This window comes from Amblyomma maculatum, chromosome 10, assembly GCF_055883805.1.
Source record: "Amblyomma maculatum isolate TAMU_Amacu chromosome 10, ASM5588380v1, whole genome shotgun sequence".
Taxonomy (NCBI): Eukaryota; Metazoa; Arthropoda; class Arachnida; order Ixodida; family Ixodidae; genus Amblyomma; species Amblyomma maculatum.
The window spans coordinates 72,438,856-72,455,623 of record NC_139353.1 but is presented as its reverse complement, the minus strand read 5'-3'; the positions used below and the strand labels follow the sequence as shown (position 1 = coordinate 72,455,623).

The 16,768-nt window shown below is 44.8% G+C and overlaps 1 protein-coding gene and 1 pseudogene across 1 annotated transcript in view; both read right to left on the bottom strand.

Moving 5' to 3' along the window:
- Positions 1-4,822: 4,822 nt before the first annotated feature.
- Positions 4,823-8,595, bottom strand: LOC146176782 (uncharacterized; annotated as a pseudogene).
- Positions 8,596-8,630: 35 nt separating this feature from the next.
- LOC146176781 (neprilysin-1-like) overlaps positions 8,631-16,768 on the bottom strand; it is a 46,403-nt gene continuing 38,265 nt past the window's right edge. The window contains exons 7-10 of the mRNA XM_084581387.1: positions 15,716-15,802; positions 11,937-12,070; positions 9,511-9,736; positions 8,631-8,642 (exon numbers count right to left, since the gene is read on the bottom strand). Coding sequence (XP_084437513.1) covers positions 8,631-8,642; positions 9,511-9,736; positions 11,937-12,070; positions 15,716-15,802 — 459 coding nt within the window. The remainder of the gene's footprint in view (positions 8,643-9,510; positions 9,737-11,936; positions 12,071-15,715; positions 15,803-16,768) is intronic.

The following is a 16,768-nucleotide window of genomic DNA, read 5'->3' as shown; positions in this document are numbered from 1 at the left end:
AGCACTTGCCCGGAAGAACAATTTCTACATAGCTCTGGAACCTGTAGGAAAATATCATTTGCTGCTCTTAATTGCAAATGGCAGATATTAGGCAAAATTAGTCAGATATTAGATATTAGGCAGATATTAGTCAACTAGGCAAAATTGTTATATTTCTCATAGGGAGCAGACTGGCAGCGATTTTGTACAGGAAAGAGTTGTTGTGTTGCTGAGAAAATTGGAAATCATGTCTGCAATTCCGTCCCCATTTGCATCCACATGCCCTGTAGAAGGCATTAGGCCATTCTTATAAGGTGCGCTCTAGAGACATGTGACAATGGGCTTAATCTGTTGACAAATCAGAAAAAAGAACAAAACAAAGACCGCCCTTTCCGCTTATGAGACGACACCATGCTGTTTTCAATGGAACGCACTTCGCCACTTTTCATGCTGTGGACCTACTTTTCCTGGAAATTCCAACGTTTAGAAAGAACTCGAATGACTTTAACAGCATATTCGGCACGTGTGCTTCGGAACTCGGCTGGTGTGCACGGCTGCTGCACGCGGGCCCTACTCTACGGCACCCGAAGCGTGTGGCATTTCGCCTTCTTTTACAGCTACATCGCTCGTGTCGTTGCTTTTCTACGTCAGCTGTACTTCCTGCGAAACGAGAGGCCCTATTCAGCACTGCAAAAGTTTTTTTTCGGTGGGGAATTGCGTGGAAGAAGCGTGCGGAAAATAAAATGACTGAATTGCAACTTCTATGATTCAACTTACCACTGGGTTAAATAGCATTCGAGAATGCGGGATAGGGTGTGGTACGGTATAGAAACAATCGGGAAGGCATTAATAGTAGGCGTATAGATTGAGTTATAAGCAGTTACCTATTAGTGAGGGATGCGTCCGGAACAGGAATTTTACGACGAGTTGCTAAAGTTGCCACAGTGAAGATTTGTTCCTTCTTTGTAGAGGAAAGTAGTTTCCTACGCGGGTGGATAAGGCCAGAGAATCAGAAGAACTAGGTGGTGGAGTTCTTTTTGAAGGCGATGCACTGCCTCAATGCTTCGAATACTAGCGTACGTGGGATCTATCTCAGTGTGACAGTGTAGAGACGTAGTTTCGTTAGAGCTTCTAATAGTTCTGAAGAAATACGTACTTCTGAAGGAATACGAACCTTATAAAAGGCGTGTATAGCCTGGTTTGGTTTTGTTTGGTTTGTGGCGCTTAACCCCACAAAAGCGACTCTGGCTATAAGACACGCCGCAGTAGAGATCTCCGAAAATTTAAACCACGTTGAGCTCTTTTGTATGCACTGACATCTGAGAGCACACGGATACTTTGTGTTTTGCCTCCATCGAAGCAGCCGAGATTCCATCCCGCTTCCGTACAGCCTATCTTAAATCACTCTATACGATATATCCTGAAAGGTTAGGAAGCACTAGAGACAAGTCTTGAACACTGTCAATTATTGATGTGATCTCCACGTTCGCCGTAGAAGAGATCAGAGTAAAACCCAACGGTGTACGTCACTAGCTTGCCGCTGCTCTCCATTGAGTGAGCGATCACCCCAATGTGACTTCTTGAATCAACAGGATGGATCGAGTATTATGCCCCCTCGCTTATTGTCTATCGTCTGTAAATTTATTGGAAGGGGGGCGATTTGGATGTTACCTGGGAAGGGTGAATTCTAATGGCAGTTAGTACGAAAGTTTTAGGTCCTGCTTGCTGTAGTATCCACTGTACTCATTTCGTATCGGAAAGAGGCGTCATTTGTTGTCTCGCTGTGGCTGAATGAGCTGTCCAAGAGACCAGAGTAGCCTCGTAGATTACAAGGACTCAGTGGAGTTAACTATGGAAACATTAGGTAAGATATTGTACAATGTAACAAACGCAACCGGAATACGACACCTTTGGTAACATATTAGAGGTAGGTATGGAATTGTACAGATAATTTTCTCGAATGCAATGCTGCGCAAGTGGTTTGACTGGACACGTGCATATTGTACTTGATGCGAAAGCCTATTGGAAACATCATTGTTCATAGAAATATTGGCTATATTATTTGACTCATGGGCAATAAGTCCAGGGAGTTGGCAGGGCAATAAGCGAAGCAGGATGCAACCCGCCGTTAGGAGAACAGTCGCAATGCTATACTAGCGTTATTAGCTAGTTTTTGCAATAACTTGCAAATCGGATACTTCCTGCCACTGGAGATAGGCTTATTGTGTCAAGGTGAACAGTAGCTGCATCGACGCATCGCCGTAAACTGTGCTCCACTATTCCGGGTGATCAAGAGGGGCCAAAACAAATAAGTTCGTCTGTGTACAATGCATGTGTGAAGTTAGGAATAGTTCTATAATACGATAGATGAGAACCATTTCAAGGTTAGAAATCATGGATGATACAATAGTGTCCTCTCGGTGTCATGTGTAAGAGGTGAAAAGGATTACAGTTAGAATCGGAGGGACTTCGGGACGAAGTGTAATGAGGTTTCGTATGTTATTGGACACCAGCCGCTGGGGGAAAGGATGTTTGGATCGTGGACAAATTTAACGACTCATGGAAGTCAATGGCAAATATGCCATGAATCTGGGAAGAGAGAACGTTGTCAACTGTGTGCTTGAGGAGAAAAATAGATCCTACATGGGCCCGACTTTTCTAAAGCCAGTTTGTTGACGCTAAGGAATTCATGGAGTTAGGGGAGCCTCAAGTGGATTGAGCGCCATACGCTTCCCGGTCTTTCTCGGGCATGAGGTTAGGAAGGCTGGGTGAAGGTCTCGAAGCGCCATTTCTTGCCTAGATTTCGTGGCAGGTTTACAAGGACTTGTTTAAAAGCCCAAGGAAAGATGCCCTTTTCCACGCAGAGAGTTTAGAAGGCTCAGAGCATGTTTTTGTTTTTGTCAAACGGTAAAGTCTGTTATCAAGTAATCATCTCGAGCTCACTTGCTCTTTAACTATATTAGTGCCAACTCGAGATCCTTGAGGGGAAAGAGGCTATGTAGGGTAAGAGAAACATAGATGTTTGGTAATGTGACGCATTTGCAATTGTTCCGCATGGGTCTTTAGAGGCCCGTTCACACTAGGGCGATGCTGCGCCTATGCGACGTCGGTTTTGGTGGTCAGGGCTAGTCGGGTGATCCCGTCGCTGATACATGGGTGTCTCACACTAGGCCTACAACAATGCCAGCACAACGAGTAACCGCATTCCGTCGTAGTTTAACAGGTTTTCAGGCCTGCGACGCCAACAAAACGCTTCGGTAGATGGTCACCTGATTGGTCTTCGGCAAATCGGCGAGCGAGCGAAAATGTAATGCAAAATGAACAGCGTACGCTGAATAGGTGTCGTATTTGTGCGAAAATTATTAGGATACGTATGGCTTTTATATGTTCACATTTTGAAACTACCGAGCGAAGTACATTTTGCTATATTCTTAACTACGTGTCGACGCCGGCACCATTCCAAGGCGAGTGCATCTAGAGAGCCCGCAGCTTTACTGTGTGCGATATCTACGATCGTGGAGAGCAAATTATCACGTTTTAGCGACTGCAAATGGTTATCGAATATACTCCTATCTCAAGTTTCCTGAGATCGACGCTTGCTTTTATCACAGGACGCAGGTACAGAAAGCGGTAAGCGCCAGCGTGAACTTCCCCTCAGAACAATGTCAAAAGCGACTGCAGCTGGCAGCAGTTGTCTCCGTGAGTCATGAGACAAAACTTACACCGTTTTGATGCATGCTAAGAGTACCGGAACTTGTTTCCGAATAGTAAAAAAGACTGAAGAGGAACGTGATCAAAGAAAGCAAATTAGTAGGAAATCTTAGTCTTGTGCGATGTCAACAGCCAAAACACATACGTCTCTCATGCAGTGTGTCGCATACTCGACGCTGCTTGCGGCGTTATCGTATAGTGTGTAAATTCCTAATTGCAACAGAAACGCTAGAAGAGAAAATATTCAACTAAAGTAATCTCAGGTTTGCGCTTTTTCGCCATTTGAACGGGCAGCATGTATTTGTACACAGATGTAAACAGCAGCAACAACGACATGCAGTCAGTGCCATGAGTGTATTGTCGAAAGACTTTTGCGATCACGTGAAAATCGCCAAATACGTTCTGTTGTCTGGAAAAATCTATTTAGTGATCGCACACGCCGATTACGGAACAAGGCCCAGACAAACAGCGAAGCGAATCTCGAAAGCGACAGCTACGAGTTCTGTAGCAAAAGCGCGGCGCTGCTGTGGGAGGAACGAAGTGAAAACTGACAGCGAAAAACATCGCCGGCTGACCGTCCGGCAGGCTGTCGGCTTTGGCGAAGTATGACAAGCACCAAGACCACGCATAAATCGCATCTGCCGATGGTCTGGTGACATAATTCGGACAAGTGTGAATGCGCTTTTAGTGTAGGAGTTAATATAGAAGCACTTTGCGCCCAAGTGCGACCTCCCTGTCTAAGGGTGATAAAATGTCTTGATGCAATGCATGACCAAAACTCGGTTTCGGTATAGCTTCTGAGTTGTTTCGTCATAGGGTAATAATAATAATAATAGTAGTAGTAACAATAATGATAATAATTGGTTCGCAGGAATGGAATGGCGCAGTAACTGTCACTAAGGTCGAAATTATTCCGCAGCCCTCCACTACGGCCCCTTTTTATCTCGTTCCAATTTCACTCCCATCTTTCTCCCTTCCTTTACGGCGGGGCACGGTCATAGGATATCACGATTTTTATTCCCCCTGTGCCCATCCTATCACCACGGTAAACCATGCATGAGATGACAGATCGTTGAAACAGAGGAGGTGGAATACTTCGGTGGTGCTTGCAGGCACCAGACGAGGTTGTTCCCTAGTTGCGGGACCCATATGTTCACAGCAGCGCCTGGCCCCTGTATCGATAGTTGAATCGATAGGTGGGCTGGATATCAAGGTCTCCTATCACTCAAGGGGTTCAGGATTCGGGGTATTGCCGGGAAGGGCAATACGTGCGGCAGGGTGCCCTTCTATTTTTTGAAAAAAGGACAGAGCAAGCATATCGTAGGGTAAATGCGATGCATCAGTACGGGATGCGCAAGCGATCCCACCTGCGCTCGACGCAGGATCGTCTGCTGTTGCCTGGTGAGTTTGGGGTGCGGTTCTGGCAGTCTGCACCTTTCTTGTCAGTACATAAGGGTAATCTCCCGAAAGCTGGTAACCGGATGCAGTAGCTCTTCCGGCTCGTGCTCGCTCTGGATTGATATTTCTTGGGCATGGTAGTCTGCGATGGTGCTGCCTGCTTTCTGCGAGTGAGCCGGGACCCACACGAGCTCTATGGCTCTTCCCGGAGGCTTGCACTTGGATAGAATGGCTCGGGCCGCGGAGGAGATTACCCCCCTACGGAAACTTCTGTAGGCTGTATTTGAGTCGGTGAACATGATGTCTACGCTCGGATGTGCGAGGGCCGCTTCTTCGGCAACTGCGGGTTCTGCTGTCTTTATTGACGCGCTGAATATCAGCCTGTCTATAGACATAACCACCACCGCTGCGCGGCCACTGTGTTTTCGGAGCGAGGCGTCCGCGTAGAGGACCCTGAGGTTCTCTTCCAACTTCCGGGCTATGGCTTTTGCCCGCGCGGTGCGCCTCTCCTTGTCCTTGCCCGGTGTCATGTTCCGGGGAAAGGGTGGTCGTTTTCCAGTCTTCCGGAAGGGCTTCCTTGATGGGTACTGGCTCAATCTGCCATTGCATCTTGCGTAGGATGGCTCGTCCGTGTTCCGTGTGACTAAACCCATTTCTCTGGTTATAGAAATGGGCTTCAATGAACTCCTCCATCGTGTTGTGGGCGCCCATGTCTAGCAGTCTGCGTCGACTAGTATATGGGCATCTTGCTTCGTTGCCTTACGAAGCATCGTGTTAGGGTGTCCCTATTCGCCTTCGTCAGTTGGAGATAAGGGCGGAGTAGGTACCCAGCGATACGAAGAACGCACGCATGACGCATGGAATCTTCTTCTTTGAGGCCTATAGTTTCTATTAGGTACCCTTCTAATCATACTGAGTATCTGTTCAGTTGTAGTCTTGATGTTTGTGACGGCTCCGTGTGCCTTCCCGTCGGTCTGAAGTATTAGGCCGAGGATCCTAATCGGCTGTGTTGGCTTAATGGTCGCTTCGCCAATAGTGACAATCAGGTTCGGCGGCAGCTCTTTCTTGGATTTTCCCGGTTAGATCCTAAGCATCTCTGATTTCTGAGGAGCGGAGCTCACTCCGCACGACTTTGCGTACGCGTGCACGGTGGTTGCCGCCTTCTGCAAGGCTTCCTCCATCCAGGCATCAGACCCGGCTCAAGCTGTCGACACCGTAATATCATCGGCGTAGAACGCGTGGTCTACGCCTTCGATTTGCTTGATTAGATCATGCAGGGGCAAGAGGGCCAGACAAGACCAATATCTGTGGGGTGCCGCTATCACCAAGCTCGACAGGGTCCGACTTCTCCTCCCCTATCCTGGTTGTCGCTGCTCAGTTTGACAGAAAATCTTTGATGTAGCCGAATGCCTTTGGCCACACCTGGTCATATTCAGATTCTGCAACACGCTCGCGTGGGGTACGTTATCAAACGCTGCCTTTAGGTCTAAGACGAGTATCCCGCGCAGCGCTGCCTCGTTGCAGGCTTGACGACCATTTCGTGAAGTTACATAATCCCATCTTGGGTGCTGAGATGTTTCCTGAAGCCGTGCATTGTCTCCGGCATCTGATCCGTTTCTTCGAGGTGCTTCTGCAGCCGGCGAAGGACCCTGCGAACCATCGCCTTCCCCACGCAGGAAGTGGGGTAAATGGGCCGCATGTTGTCTATCGTGAGGGCCTTGCCGAACTTTGGAATGAAGCAGACCTCGACGTCCTTCCATTCCTTCTGCAACCGCGAGCTCTCCCAGGCTTCGTTGATGTTTCCTAGGAGGCGATCCGCTTTACCGCTCATGTTACTGAGTAGTTTGTATCTTATGACATTCCTGCCGCGTGCACTTCTCTTGTTACTTTCATTATTCACTGTCCACAGTTCCGTTGTTTAAAACGGCCGGTCCAAATTTTTGTTGTCGGATCCTTAAAACCCCGACATACCGCACAGACATACATTTCTTTCTAAATCCGGTTTTTTAATTATAGCTGCTCCAACCAGCTGAGGCTGAGGTCGTTTTTCCTGCCATTTTGCGAGGAAGCCGAAATTCCCCAACTGTACCATTATTCTAGCTAGGTTTTGTCGGAACTTTTGCTGGACTTGCTGCTTTAATTTATAGCTGCTCTGGGGCTGAACAGGCAACAATGAAAGCAATTCATGCATATTACACTGAGATCAATGTGAGAGCAAGGTGGTGTCGGGGGGATGTGGAAACAGCTGGCTGCAATGTCGTAAAGTGCGTATGCAAGGAATCTGATGTACTAGTTGCGTACCATAGTCAGAATACCAGTATGAATTGCAAATAGGCTTCAACATCCTTGCAAGCACTGACGTAAGAGCTGATGATGGATTGGTAGAGAAATAGTTATCCCATATACTAATGTTTTTTCGCTATTCTTTAGAGAGTACGTTGTAAAACATCCTGATACTCACAAACTGGTAAAGGTCTTCGAGGTAAGTCGTGTTATAAAGCCAATATGGATATCCAATTTTCGTTCCCATTTTCACCAGCTGAAAAATAAAAAATACGATGTTTCACGTTGTACAGCACGTGTATGGGCCTTGGCCTGTATTCCTTGCTGTTAAACCTCGGTAAAATAAACAGCTAACGTTTCCTATTACGCACTAAAGAATTCAAGGTACACAAAATGAACATTTCGAAGGCGCCCCAGGCGTCGCACCTATAAGATGCGCCGGTATATATTACTGAGCATTAAAGGTTGCAATATCACAAATTCAGAAAACGGATGCACAGTGCGTAATAGTGTAATGCATCAAAAGGGCAAGAAAAATTAGATAAACTGTATATTTGAAATGCCACGAAATGAAGCGAAGTTGAGCGTCCCACCTTTTCTTCTGCAGCTGCCCTGGTTACGTTATCCATCCATGTTGCGTTTTGAAGCGTTTCGTTGAAGACTTCCATGAGCCTTTTAGCAAGGTCTTCGACCTGAAACAAGCCAGTGGAAGCCCCAATGGAAGCACAGAATTTCCTTTTTGTCTTTATATTGGAGGTGTGCAGGAACTAACACGATACAAAGAACATTTATTGGGTACATACATACATACATACATACATACATACATAAAAAACGCACACTCACAGACCAAAGCATTAAACAAAACACTATAGGGTACATATCATAATAAACGCAAAACATAATTCGCCAGAGAGGGGGAAAACAATAGAAGGGGGGGGGGGGGATTCTAGTAAAGGATGACAGGCATCTCAAGTCTGCTCCCCGATACAACATAGAAGCGCGTGTGCCAGCGCCGCAGAAACCGCGTTTCGCAGTCCATTTCTAACTGTCGAGAGAGATACTTCCAGATGACGAGGCGCAGCCTCTGCAAGGCTGGGTGCATTGCGCGGGCGGGAGTTCGCGCGCCTCAGCAAGGCACCTGCGACGCCGCAACTTACACAGAACCACAGTGAACACAAGGTGCTCAAAAAGGTTGCGCCGGCGCCTGACGCAGGGATTCATGCCGACGTTAAATATACCTAATGCGAGCCGCCCCCTTATTCTCGCAACTGCACATTCGAAGAAAACATGCGAGAAGATCTCGGGAGCACCGCAGTTGGCACACGGGTCAGTGGGTACAATATCCCATCTGGCAAGGCGCTGTATCGACAAGAGGGGGGGGGGGGGGGGGGGGGGGTCGCCCCAGCGCCTAAGCCAGTCAAAATCTCACACTTCATTTGGCAGCCGACAAGCTGCCCACGCTCGCCATTTGGGTACAGCGGTCTCTCGTTGCTCATCAGCTGAAAGCATGCTAACGGCAACTAGTTGGCTGATGCGTATGGCTGGTAGGTCGCCTAAGTATGCGTGAGTTTATATACGTGTCTTTAGCGTTCGCTGCTTCGTTGCAATAAGAATACCTAATTTTCAGACGGGTGTAGTTGTGCAGTAGAAGTACATGAAAAGTAAATGTTTTTACATTTCATCTTAGATAGCCAGAGGATACTTTTATGAGGAGGGTTAAAATCTTCCAAAATTTGTAAGTCATAAACGTGGGCTATTACCAGGAACGTTCACTGATTCCTTGCCCCTATCTCACAACCCTCATCATGTATCGACATATAAAGACTTTTTCAAAAATGGCCAAAGGGCGCTGCTATATTGGTGACTAGGCTGAGCTCTTAATACAGGTAAATGCCGAGAATTCTCTCTCCCACCCCCCCCCTCCCCTCCGCCTGCTTCACTGCCCAGTCAAATCGATTTCTTCCAGAGTCGTGAAAGGTCTATAAAAGGGGATGATTGCTCCGCTCAATTTTCTCGTTCTAGGGATGACATCATTTAACCTTGCACCTTAGCAACTTCTGATGTCATATTATTAGCTTGTTCTATTTTAGTGCATATGACAAATGGAAGACGCGCTTCCTGTAGCTTTGTAATTACCTCTTTCTTGGCTTGTTCGCTAAACTTCTGCTGTACGTAGAGAAGGCCGACAACTTCGGGCATAAAGTTGTTCACGGTGCCAACACACTTATCCCACGTTGGCTTGTCCGTGACCACTCCGTCAATCACTTTAGTGAGCTCCAATGAAGCATTTCGGAAACTTTCAGATACTTGCGTTCCGAAACCAAGCATGACTTTCAGGCCAGCGTAATTGTACAGCGTGGTTCTGGAAAAAAAAAAGTTACATAAGGCACTGTGGTTAGAAAAGAAGATTTAACAGCTTTTTTTCCTCGCTGCAATGGAGCAGTAAAGCGACATACTGGAAAGTTCCAAGCGTTCCATCTTGCGAAAGTATAGAGCCACGTGACTTAAAATCTTGGTGGGCATGAAAACCTCTGACTAGTCTCGAATTTTTTTTTAAATTTCGGTAGAACACTGGGATGGTGAGGGACAGCATGAACGCCATATCTCGCGAGTCGTGATGAAACACTTTTCAGGACCTAAACATTATGGCGTTTTGAAAAATCTTGCCCTCTCCGTCATCTGATTCTGTAAGCAAGAAAAGTCGCTATGCGAAGCGCCATTTATCGACAACAAATAATTGCAGCATGATCACTTTAGTACGGAGTATTTTCAGTTATATGCAGGTTGTTCAAGCTTAATGTAACGAAACGTTGAAAAATACGGCTAGCCCTAGCCCCGTAAATGCAACTAACAGCTGTTCACAGTCACCTGTCCTATTTTTTGTGTATAATATCTTCACCAACATAATTATTAGTCATGGATAATAAATTAACGTTTTATTTATTTGCTTAAGAACAAAAGTTTAAGTCATTTCTAAAGAGAGATCCTTAAGTTGTTTTCATCAAGCTACAATTTATTTCGCCTCATTTATTGACCTTCAAGCAAAGCTGCAATGACACGGGCCGCTGCCTTAAATCCTTCGCGCTGTGCATGCACAGTGCAAATACAAAGTTATTTTCGTATATAGAACGTAGCTCGGAAAGTGGCGCCGCTGTCATGAAGAAGCTTTCTTTTGTATTTGCGTGAAGTATCGTTTTGGGCCAATAAAACTACTTTGCGTAAACACTAGCTTAACGGAAACAACGTATCCTGCATTTTTCAAGATCTATTGCTTTTACATTGATACTCTGTTCTTAAGCCAATAATTAAGCAGTAAGCTGCTCAGACTTACTCGTTATTAACTCTGCCAAACGCGAAAATACTACAGAATGGGATAGGTGAGACTTAAAAGCTCTTAGTTGGATTCAAGGGGCTAGGTCTCACCGCATTCTCATAAACATGGTTACATGCAGCTGGCACACGTTTTATATAATTAAGACTTTGATCTGGGCATATAACCATACCTATGATGTACCATATTGCGGCAACCAAGAAGATGCTGATTGATAACAAAATGATTTAATAGGAAGTCTTTACAGAGCAGCTAAATAATCAGTAATCACTGTAATGTTTGTCAAATACATAAATATACATGTTTTCTTCTTGAAGCCCCGAATACGTTATGCTATTCTAAGTGAATGCAGCCCGTTGAGAACACCTGCCGCAATACTGCTTACTTTTTGTTTCGCAGAGACCATAATGAAAGCATGCGCAGTGTTTTTTTATATATACAGCTCTTGTCATGCTGTCTTCAAATCACAACTTAACAGCTTCAAACATTAGTAATGTTTGCAGGTGCAGTGTTTATGTTCTGTTATACGTTGGTGTTTGTATATGAAGTGTAGTGTACAAATTTAACTCAGTATGATGTTTAATGTATTATGCCAAAACTTCTGCCGAACTGTACATAGATGCAGCCGGCTTTTTCAAGCCGCACCTAAGCGGCTTTTACCCGTCACCCTCTTTTCTCCTTGAGAGAACAAATAAAATTTTAATTGATTGATTGATTGATTTGATTGATTGATTGATTGATTGATTGATTGATTGATTGATTGATTGATTGATTGATTGATTGATTGATTGATTGATTGATTGATTGATTGATTGATTGATTGATTGATTGATTGATTGATTGATTGATTGATTGATTGATTGGGCAGAGATCTATGGGACAGAAGCACTAGAAAAATATGTGAACGACCGCCTGCCTTACGTGTTCAGCTGCTAAGGGAACAGGCTATAGCGAGAGGGCATATTGCTACACTGTACAGTTTTGTGTACATCATTGCCCCAGTTATTTCATGTCATCACTCCATTCTGTACTTCTAGCTGTACCCTCCCGGTCCACTCTCGTAAGCTGCTGCTCTGGTGCTCAAGATGCAACAGAAATTGCCACGGCCTGCTGATTCTCATCCGTTTATTTTTGTTACTGAACCACTATCACCTTCACTGAACATATTCTTATAGAATATAATCTGTTTAGAGCTTGAATACGCTAGATAAAAGTTATTTTAAACACTTACGGGTTAGCAGTGTATCGGAGAAAATAGTCTAGTTTCTCGTAGTAACTCAAGGCGTACAATTCTACTGTCTCTTTGTCACTTAGAGTAATATTTGCCTTAGTAAATTCCTTCTGCAGTAAATCAAGGAGTGGAACCTGTCGGAAACGAAGTAAGAAACAAATCGTGAGATGTTACACGCAACAAACACACAGAAGAGTTAAGAATTGTCTCCAAGTGAAGGTAATTCTTTAGTTCACTTTATAGAATTTAACGTCCCAAAAGCGACTCATGCTTTGAGAGCCGCAGTATACAGGTCTCCTTAAATTTCGACGCTTTAGTTTTTTAGCGTGATCTTACGACGCATACCCTCCGTCCTTACATAGATCCTCCTCCTACAACGACTCTCGAGACCCTGCCAACAGCCACCAGTATTCAAGGCCTCGCACAAGCAACAACTAACCCTTCAGGATATATCAGATACACTAATACAATACAGGCTATACGCGCATTTTTACGGGTAGCATTCCTGAAGAACTGCCGGATGATCTAGACAGTGCTCTTACCGAACCACGTCCCCACACTGTCACACTGAGGTGGATTCCTGGCCAGGCTGGAATCCCAGGCAATGAAGTAGTGCATCGCTTCGCCAGCGAACATCAGCACCAGACGCCTGGGATTCCTTGGCCTTATCCAACCGCGTGAGAGCCTGTTCTTCCCTACAAAAAAGATCAATATTCACAATATTCAGCACGAAAACATAAGGGAGACTCTTCGTACACTTCCTCTTCCTGATAAATCTCTCACTACCACGCAATTACGCATTCTGCGACGCATACAACTAAATACACTCTTTACTCCTGCCCGATCATTTCTATACCATATCAGAAATTCTCCCACATGCCTGAATTGTTCTGATTACTATGCAAACTTGCAACACTGTCTTTTCTCGGCCCTGTTGCATTTCAGTCACCTCACTTTCCCACACTCCTCTCCCAACGTGGCGGGCTTGGCTAACATCTGGCAAGCTGAAAGACCAGATGGCCTTGGTGACCCTGGCCCAAGACATTCTCGACATTTTATAAACCGTTAAATAAAGTTGTTTGCTCTATCTCCTTCACATCGCACAGCACAAAGACGACTTGCTTTTCGCCTCAATTGAAAACAATATCTGATGGTTTAGCTTGACTAAACCTAGTGTTTAAGCGAAAGCTTCATTACTCATGGTTACATATGGTAAAGCTCTATAGATTAACATCGGTGCGTTTTTTGGCTATTGCCCATATGACAAGCGAGTGCATGCGTTGCGGCTTTTCACCGCTGCGGAAAGAGCATAGCGCATGCACTGTGAGGTGCGCTGCTGACGTTTGACGCCACGCTAGGCGATGCGGCAGGAGCAATGGCGACTGCTAGCTGTGCACACCTGTGTCTCGTTAGTCGTGCGCCTCCGAGACCTCCGGCTTCAGCTCTTGTTGGAAGCCTGCCTAGGCGGCATTGCGCTTTTCGCGACTAGAAAGCTGGAATACTGACAGCGCTGCTTTGAGTACCGAACGGGCAGGTGGCGCATCTTGGAGTTAAACACTACTCAGCAGCACTCATTCCCAAGGTTACTGCGGCTAAAGGGATAACGGCGACAGATCACTGTTGTCTCCACATAGCGCAAGGGGGAGCCAGCGGCACAGCGCATGGCGTGAACATTACGTGCGTATACGGTGCCAATGACGATTTCTGAGACCATGTGCTAAAGGAATACTAAAGCTATAAATAACCAGCGTTTAAGGCTTTAACTGCTGCATGCAGCTCAGTCAAATTTAAGACAGTTTGGCCGTGCCTCCGTTCCTTACTCTTTCTTTTATTGATTCATTCATATTGTTTTATTTCCTCCATAAATACAAACAATTTGTCTACCTTTGTTTTGCTGTGATTCAGTGATGCGAAAACTTTACAAGCCCTAATACACAAAAACGCGTCTGACACTTTGGGCACCTAATAGTGCCCATAAAAATGGCCGCGATTTTGGTTCCGGGAAATAGCTGTAATTGATTAAAATTAAAATTACAGGTATTCGCCTAAGTATCCTTAAAAGCGGAAGTAGCGAAAGCCACTTTAAGTAACTGTTTTCATTAACTGTATAGTCATCGCAACACTCATCACTATTATCTTTATCATTATGTACTAAATACATGGTCATGTCATTGCTACTATCATGCTTAAGCTAGACAAGGAGCCCGGCGTAGAGTAGATGTTTGCACGTTCAACTGTTGTATTGGAGGGATAGTGCTTGAATTGCCGATGACGATATATTTGTCTTCTTAGGTACCAGGGCGAAGGACGTTTTCTGGGGACCCTTTCTGCTCACACTCTATTGATACTACGCACGAGGCAAGAAAGGCTTTCGCATTAAACTCATCGGAATCGAGATTATAAATGAGGCCCTGTGCAAGCAGAAAGTAGCAAATACGGCACTGGCCACGAAAGGCAGTTGGTTCAAACATGTTAGAGGGTGGCCTTGTGAACGCGTTCTGGCACTTATAGCTTACTAGATTGTGTTTGGAGGCGTACTGTTGATAAAGTTATGGTGTATCATCGAGTGCAACGGGGAGCGTGGTGGCAGCGTCTACGCAGCATTTGATAATGACAGATTTCGAAGCACTGAAGTATTGCGAGAAATAAAGACAAATAAAACCTGAAATGAACTTAAACTACTTCTTGCAACCAGCTCCTGCATACTCAGAAACTCTATTTAGTTTGTAGCTACGATGTCTGAGTATCGCCGGTCTGTTGCGCACCAAACAGAACATAACAAAAGCTGTAGTGAATATGTGAGGAATTGCAGCAAAGCTGTGGTGCAACATAACGATACTTGGGAATTCTGACACGTAGATAGTCTTAGCCGTCTCTGTCGAATTTTATCTTTACAGCGTCTAAGAGATATAAGAGAACGGTTGGCTATGGAGGGGGCACATGATGATGCATGCTGCTTGTGCCATCAGTGTGCTCTAACTACTACAATGTACTATTCGGTGGAACTGGAAAAAGTGACAAATCTTTGTGGCCATGTTGTCATCATTCTTTTCGAAATCGAAAAAATTGCTTTGCGCTGTCAACATTCGTTAAATGCCAGAGCAATATTGATAGAAAGTTATTAGTGCAACAGCTGTGGCAGGCAGCCCTGACCAGCGTCAACCTGGACTACTATTCGGACTTTACAACAAGAAAGACGCACACAGAAGGTAGGGGAATAGGAAGCTCTATAGTCCGGTCCCGCTGCCCTCTGTGTGCGTCTTTCTTGAGCTGTAGCCACAATATCCGCAACTAGCAACAAACTAACCCAATTAAGAGCCCTGGTTGAAATTGCCAACTGAAGAAAACTCTTTTTGGGCAAATTGGTTCATTATGGCTTGAAACAAATTGACCGTGAATACTGTAGCCAGGAGGCGAAATGAAGACAGAACAGGAAAGAGCGTTGTCCTCTTTCCTGTGGCTTATTTACGCCTGTGGACTACTTGATTTAGGCCTAATTTTTTTACTGGATCAACAATGTTGCATTGTCCAGCTATTGCTCAAGTAAGCTGCCGCCAGCATGGGTCACTGATTGTCTAGCTCGTGCAAGTTATATAATATAATAGTACATTCTCTCTCTTTAGGAATAATATTATTTCCGGAAATATGAAATACCAATTCACCGGCACCTTACTCTAGCATAACAGGTATAAATAAAAGCCCTTCGTAAAGCAGTTCTTGCATACGTATACTGATCTGACATCATGCGCAGCTTTGAATGGCCCATAAAATTTACCTACACTCGTGAAATTCTTCTGCAGCTCTCCGATGGTGGTTCTGTTGTAAATTTGCATTATGTCTCTCCTCTCTTCGGGAGGCGCCGTCATCTGCAAGAAAGGCGGCTTATTTGAAAGCAGGTAAACATCAGTGTCCTCTGAATATTTCAATGAAGCAGGTACAGCTCTGGAGCTTTTTTATGATTTGAATTTTTGTGTACACAAGGAAAGGTAAAAGCGGTTGGTGGCGGGGCATGCGCCAAACACAATTTATTAATAACGACGAAAGTCAGTCGGTCGGTTGGCCGGTTCGTTGGTTGGTTTATTGGTCGGTTGGATGCATGAGATGAATGGAATGGAATGGGATGGAAATGAATGGAATGGAATGGATAGGACGAGATGGGATGGAATGTATGTATGTATGTATGTATGTATGTATGTATGTATGTATGTATGTATGTATGTATGTATGTATGTATGTATGTATGTATGTATGTATGTATGTATGTATGTATGTATGTATGTATGTATGTATGTATGTATGTATGTATGTATGTATGTATGTATGTATGTACGCATTACGTTGTTGCGAAAATTTTATCCGAAGAGGCTATCATTTAGGCGCATACCACATCTGAACCCGCCTAATCATCCATGAACTCCACCTGGCGGCCAGCGTGATCGCTAATTTACGGTAGAGCTAAAATATAACAAAACCATTTGGCGCAGGCGAACTCGACCAGCTGCATACAGCAACGGCTGTGTAGTGCTCCATGGATATTTTTAATTAAGACTGTTAATTTAGAAAATTTGTTTGAATGACTAGAATTGACATGCATGGTTTTATCTGAACTCAAAAGAAAGCCCGCGAGTTGCGAATGAATAATCGCGTGACTAGCGCTTATTGACGTGCAGTACCTTTTGTGTGATGAATATCCAATGAGTTGAGCAATACTCAAAGAGAAAAAAATAAACATTTGTCGAGTCATCCGTGTCTTAAACGGCTCGAACTTGGAGACAATGAAAATTCTTGAATTTAAATTGGGAATAGGGGGCGGCAGAAAGTTAGGTGGGCGG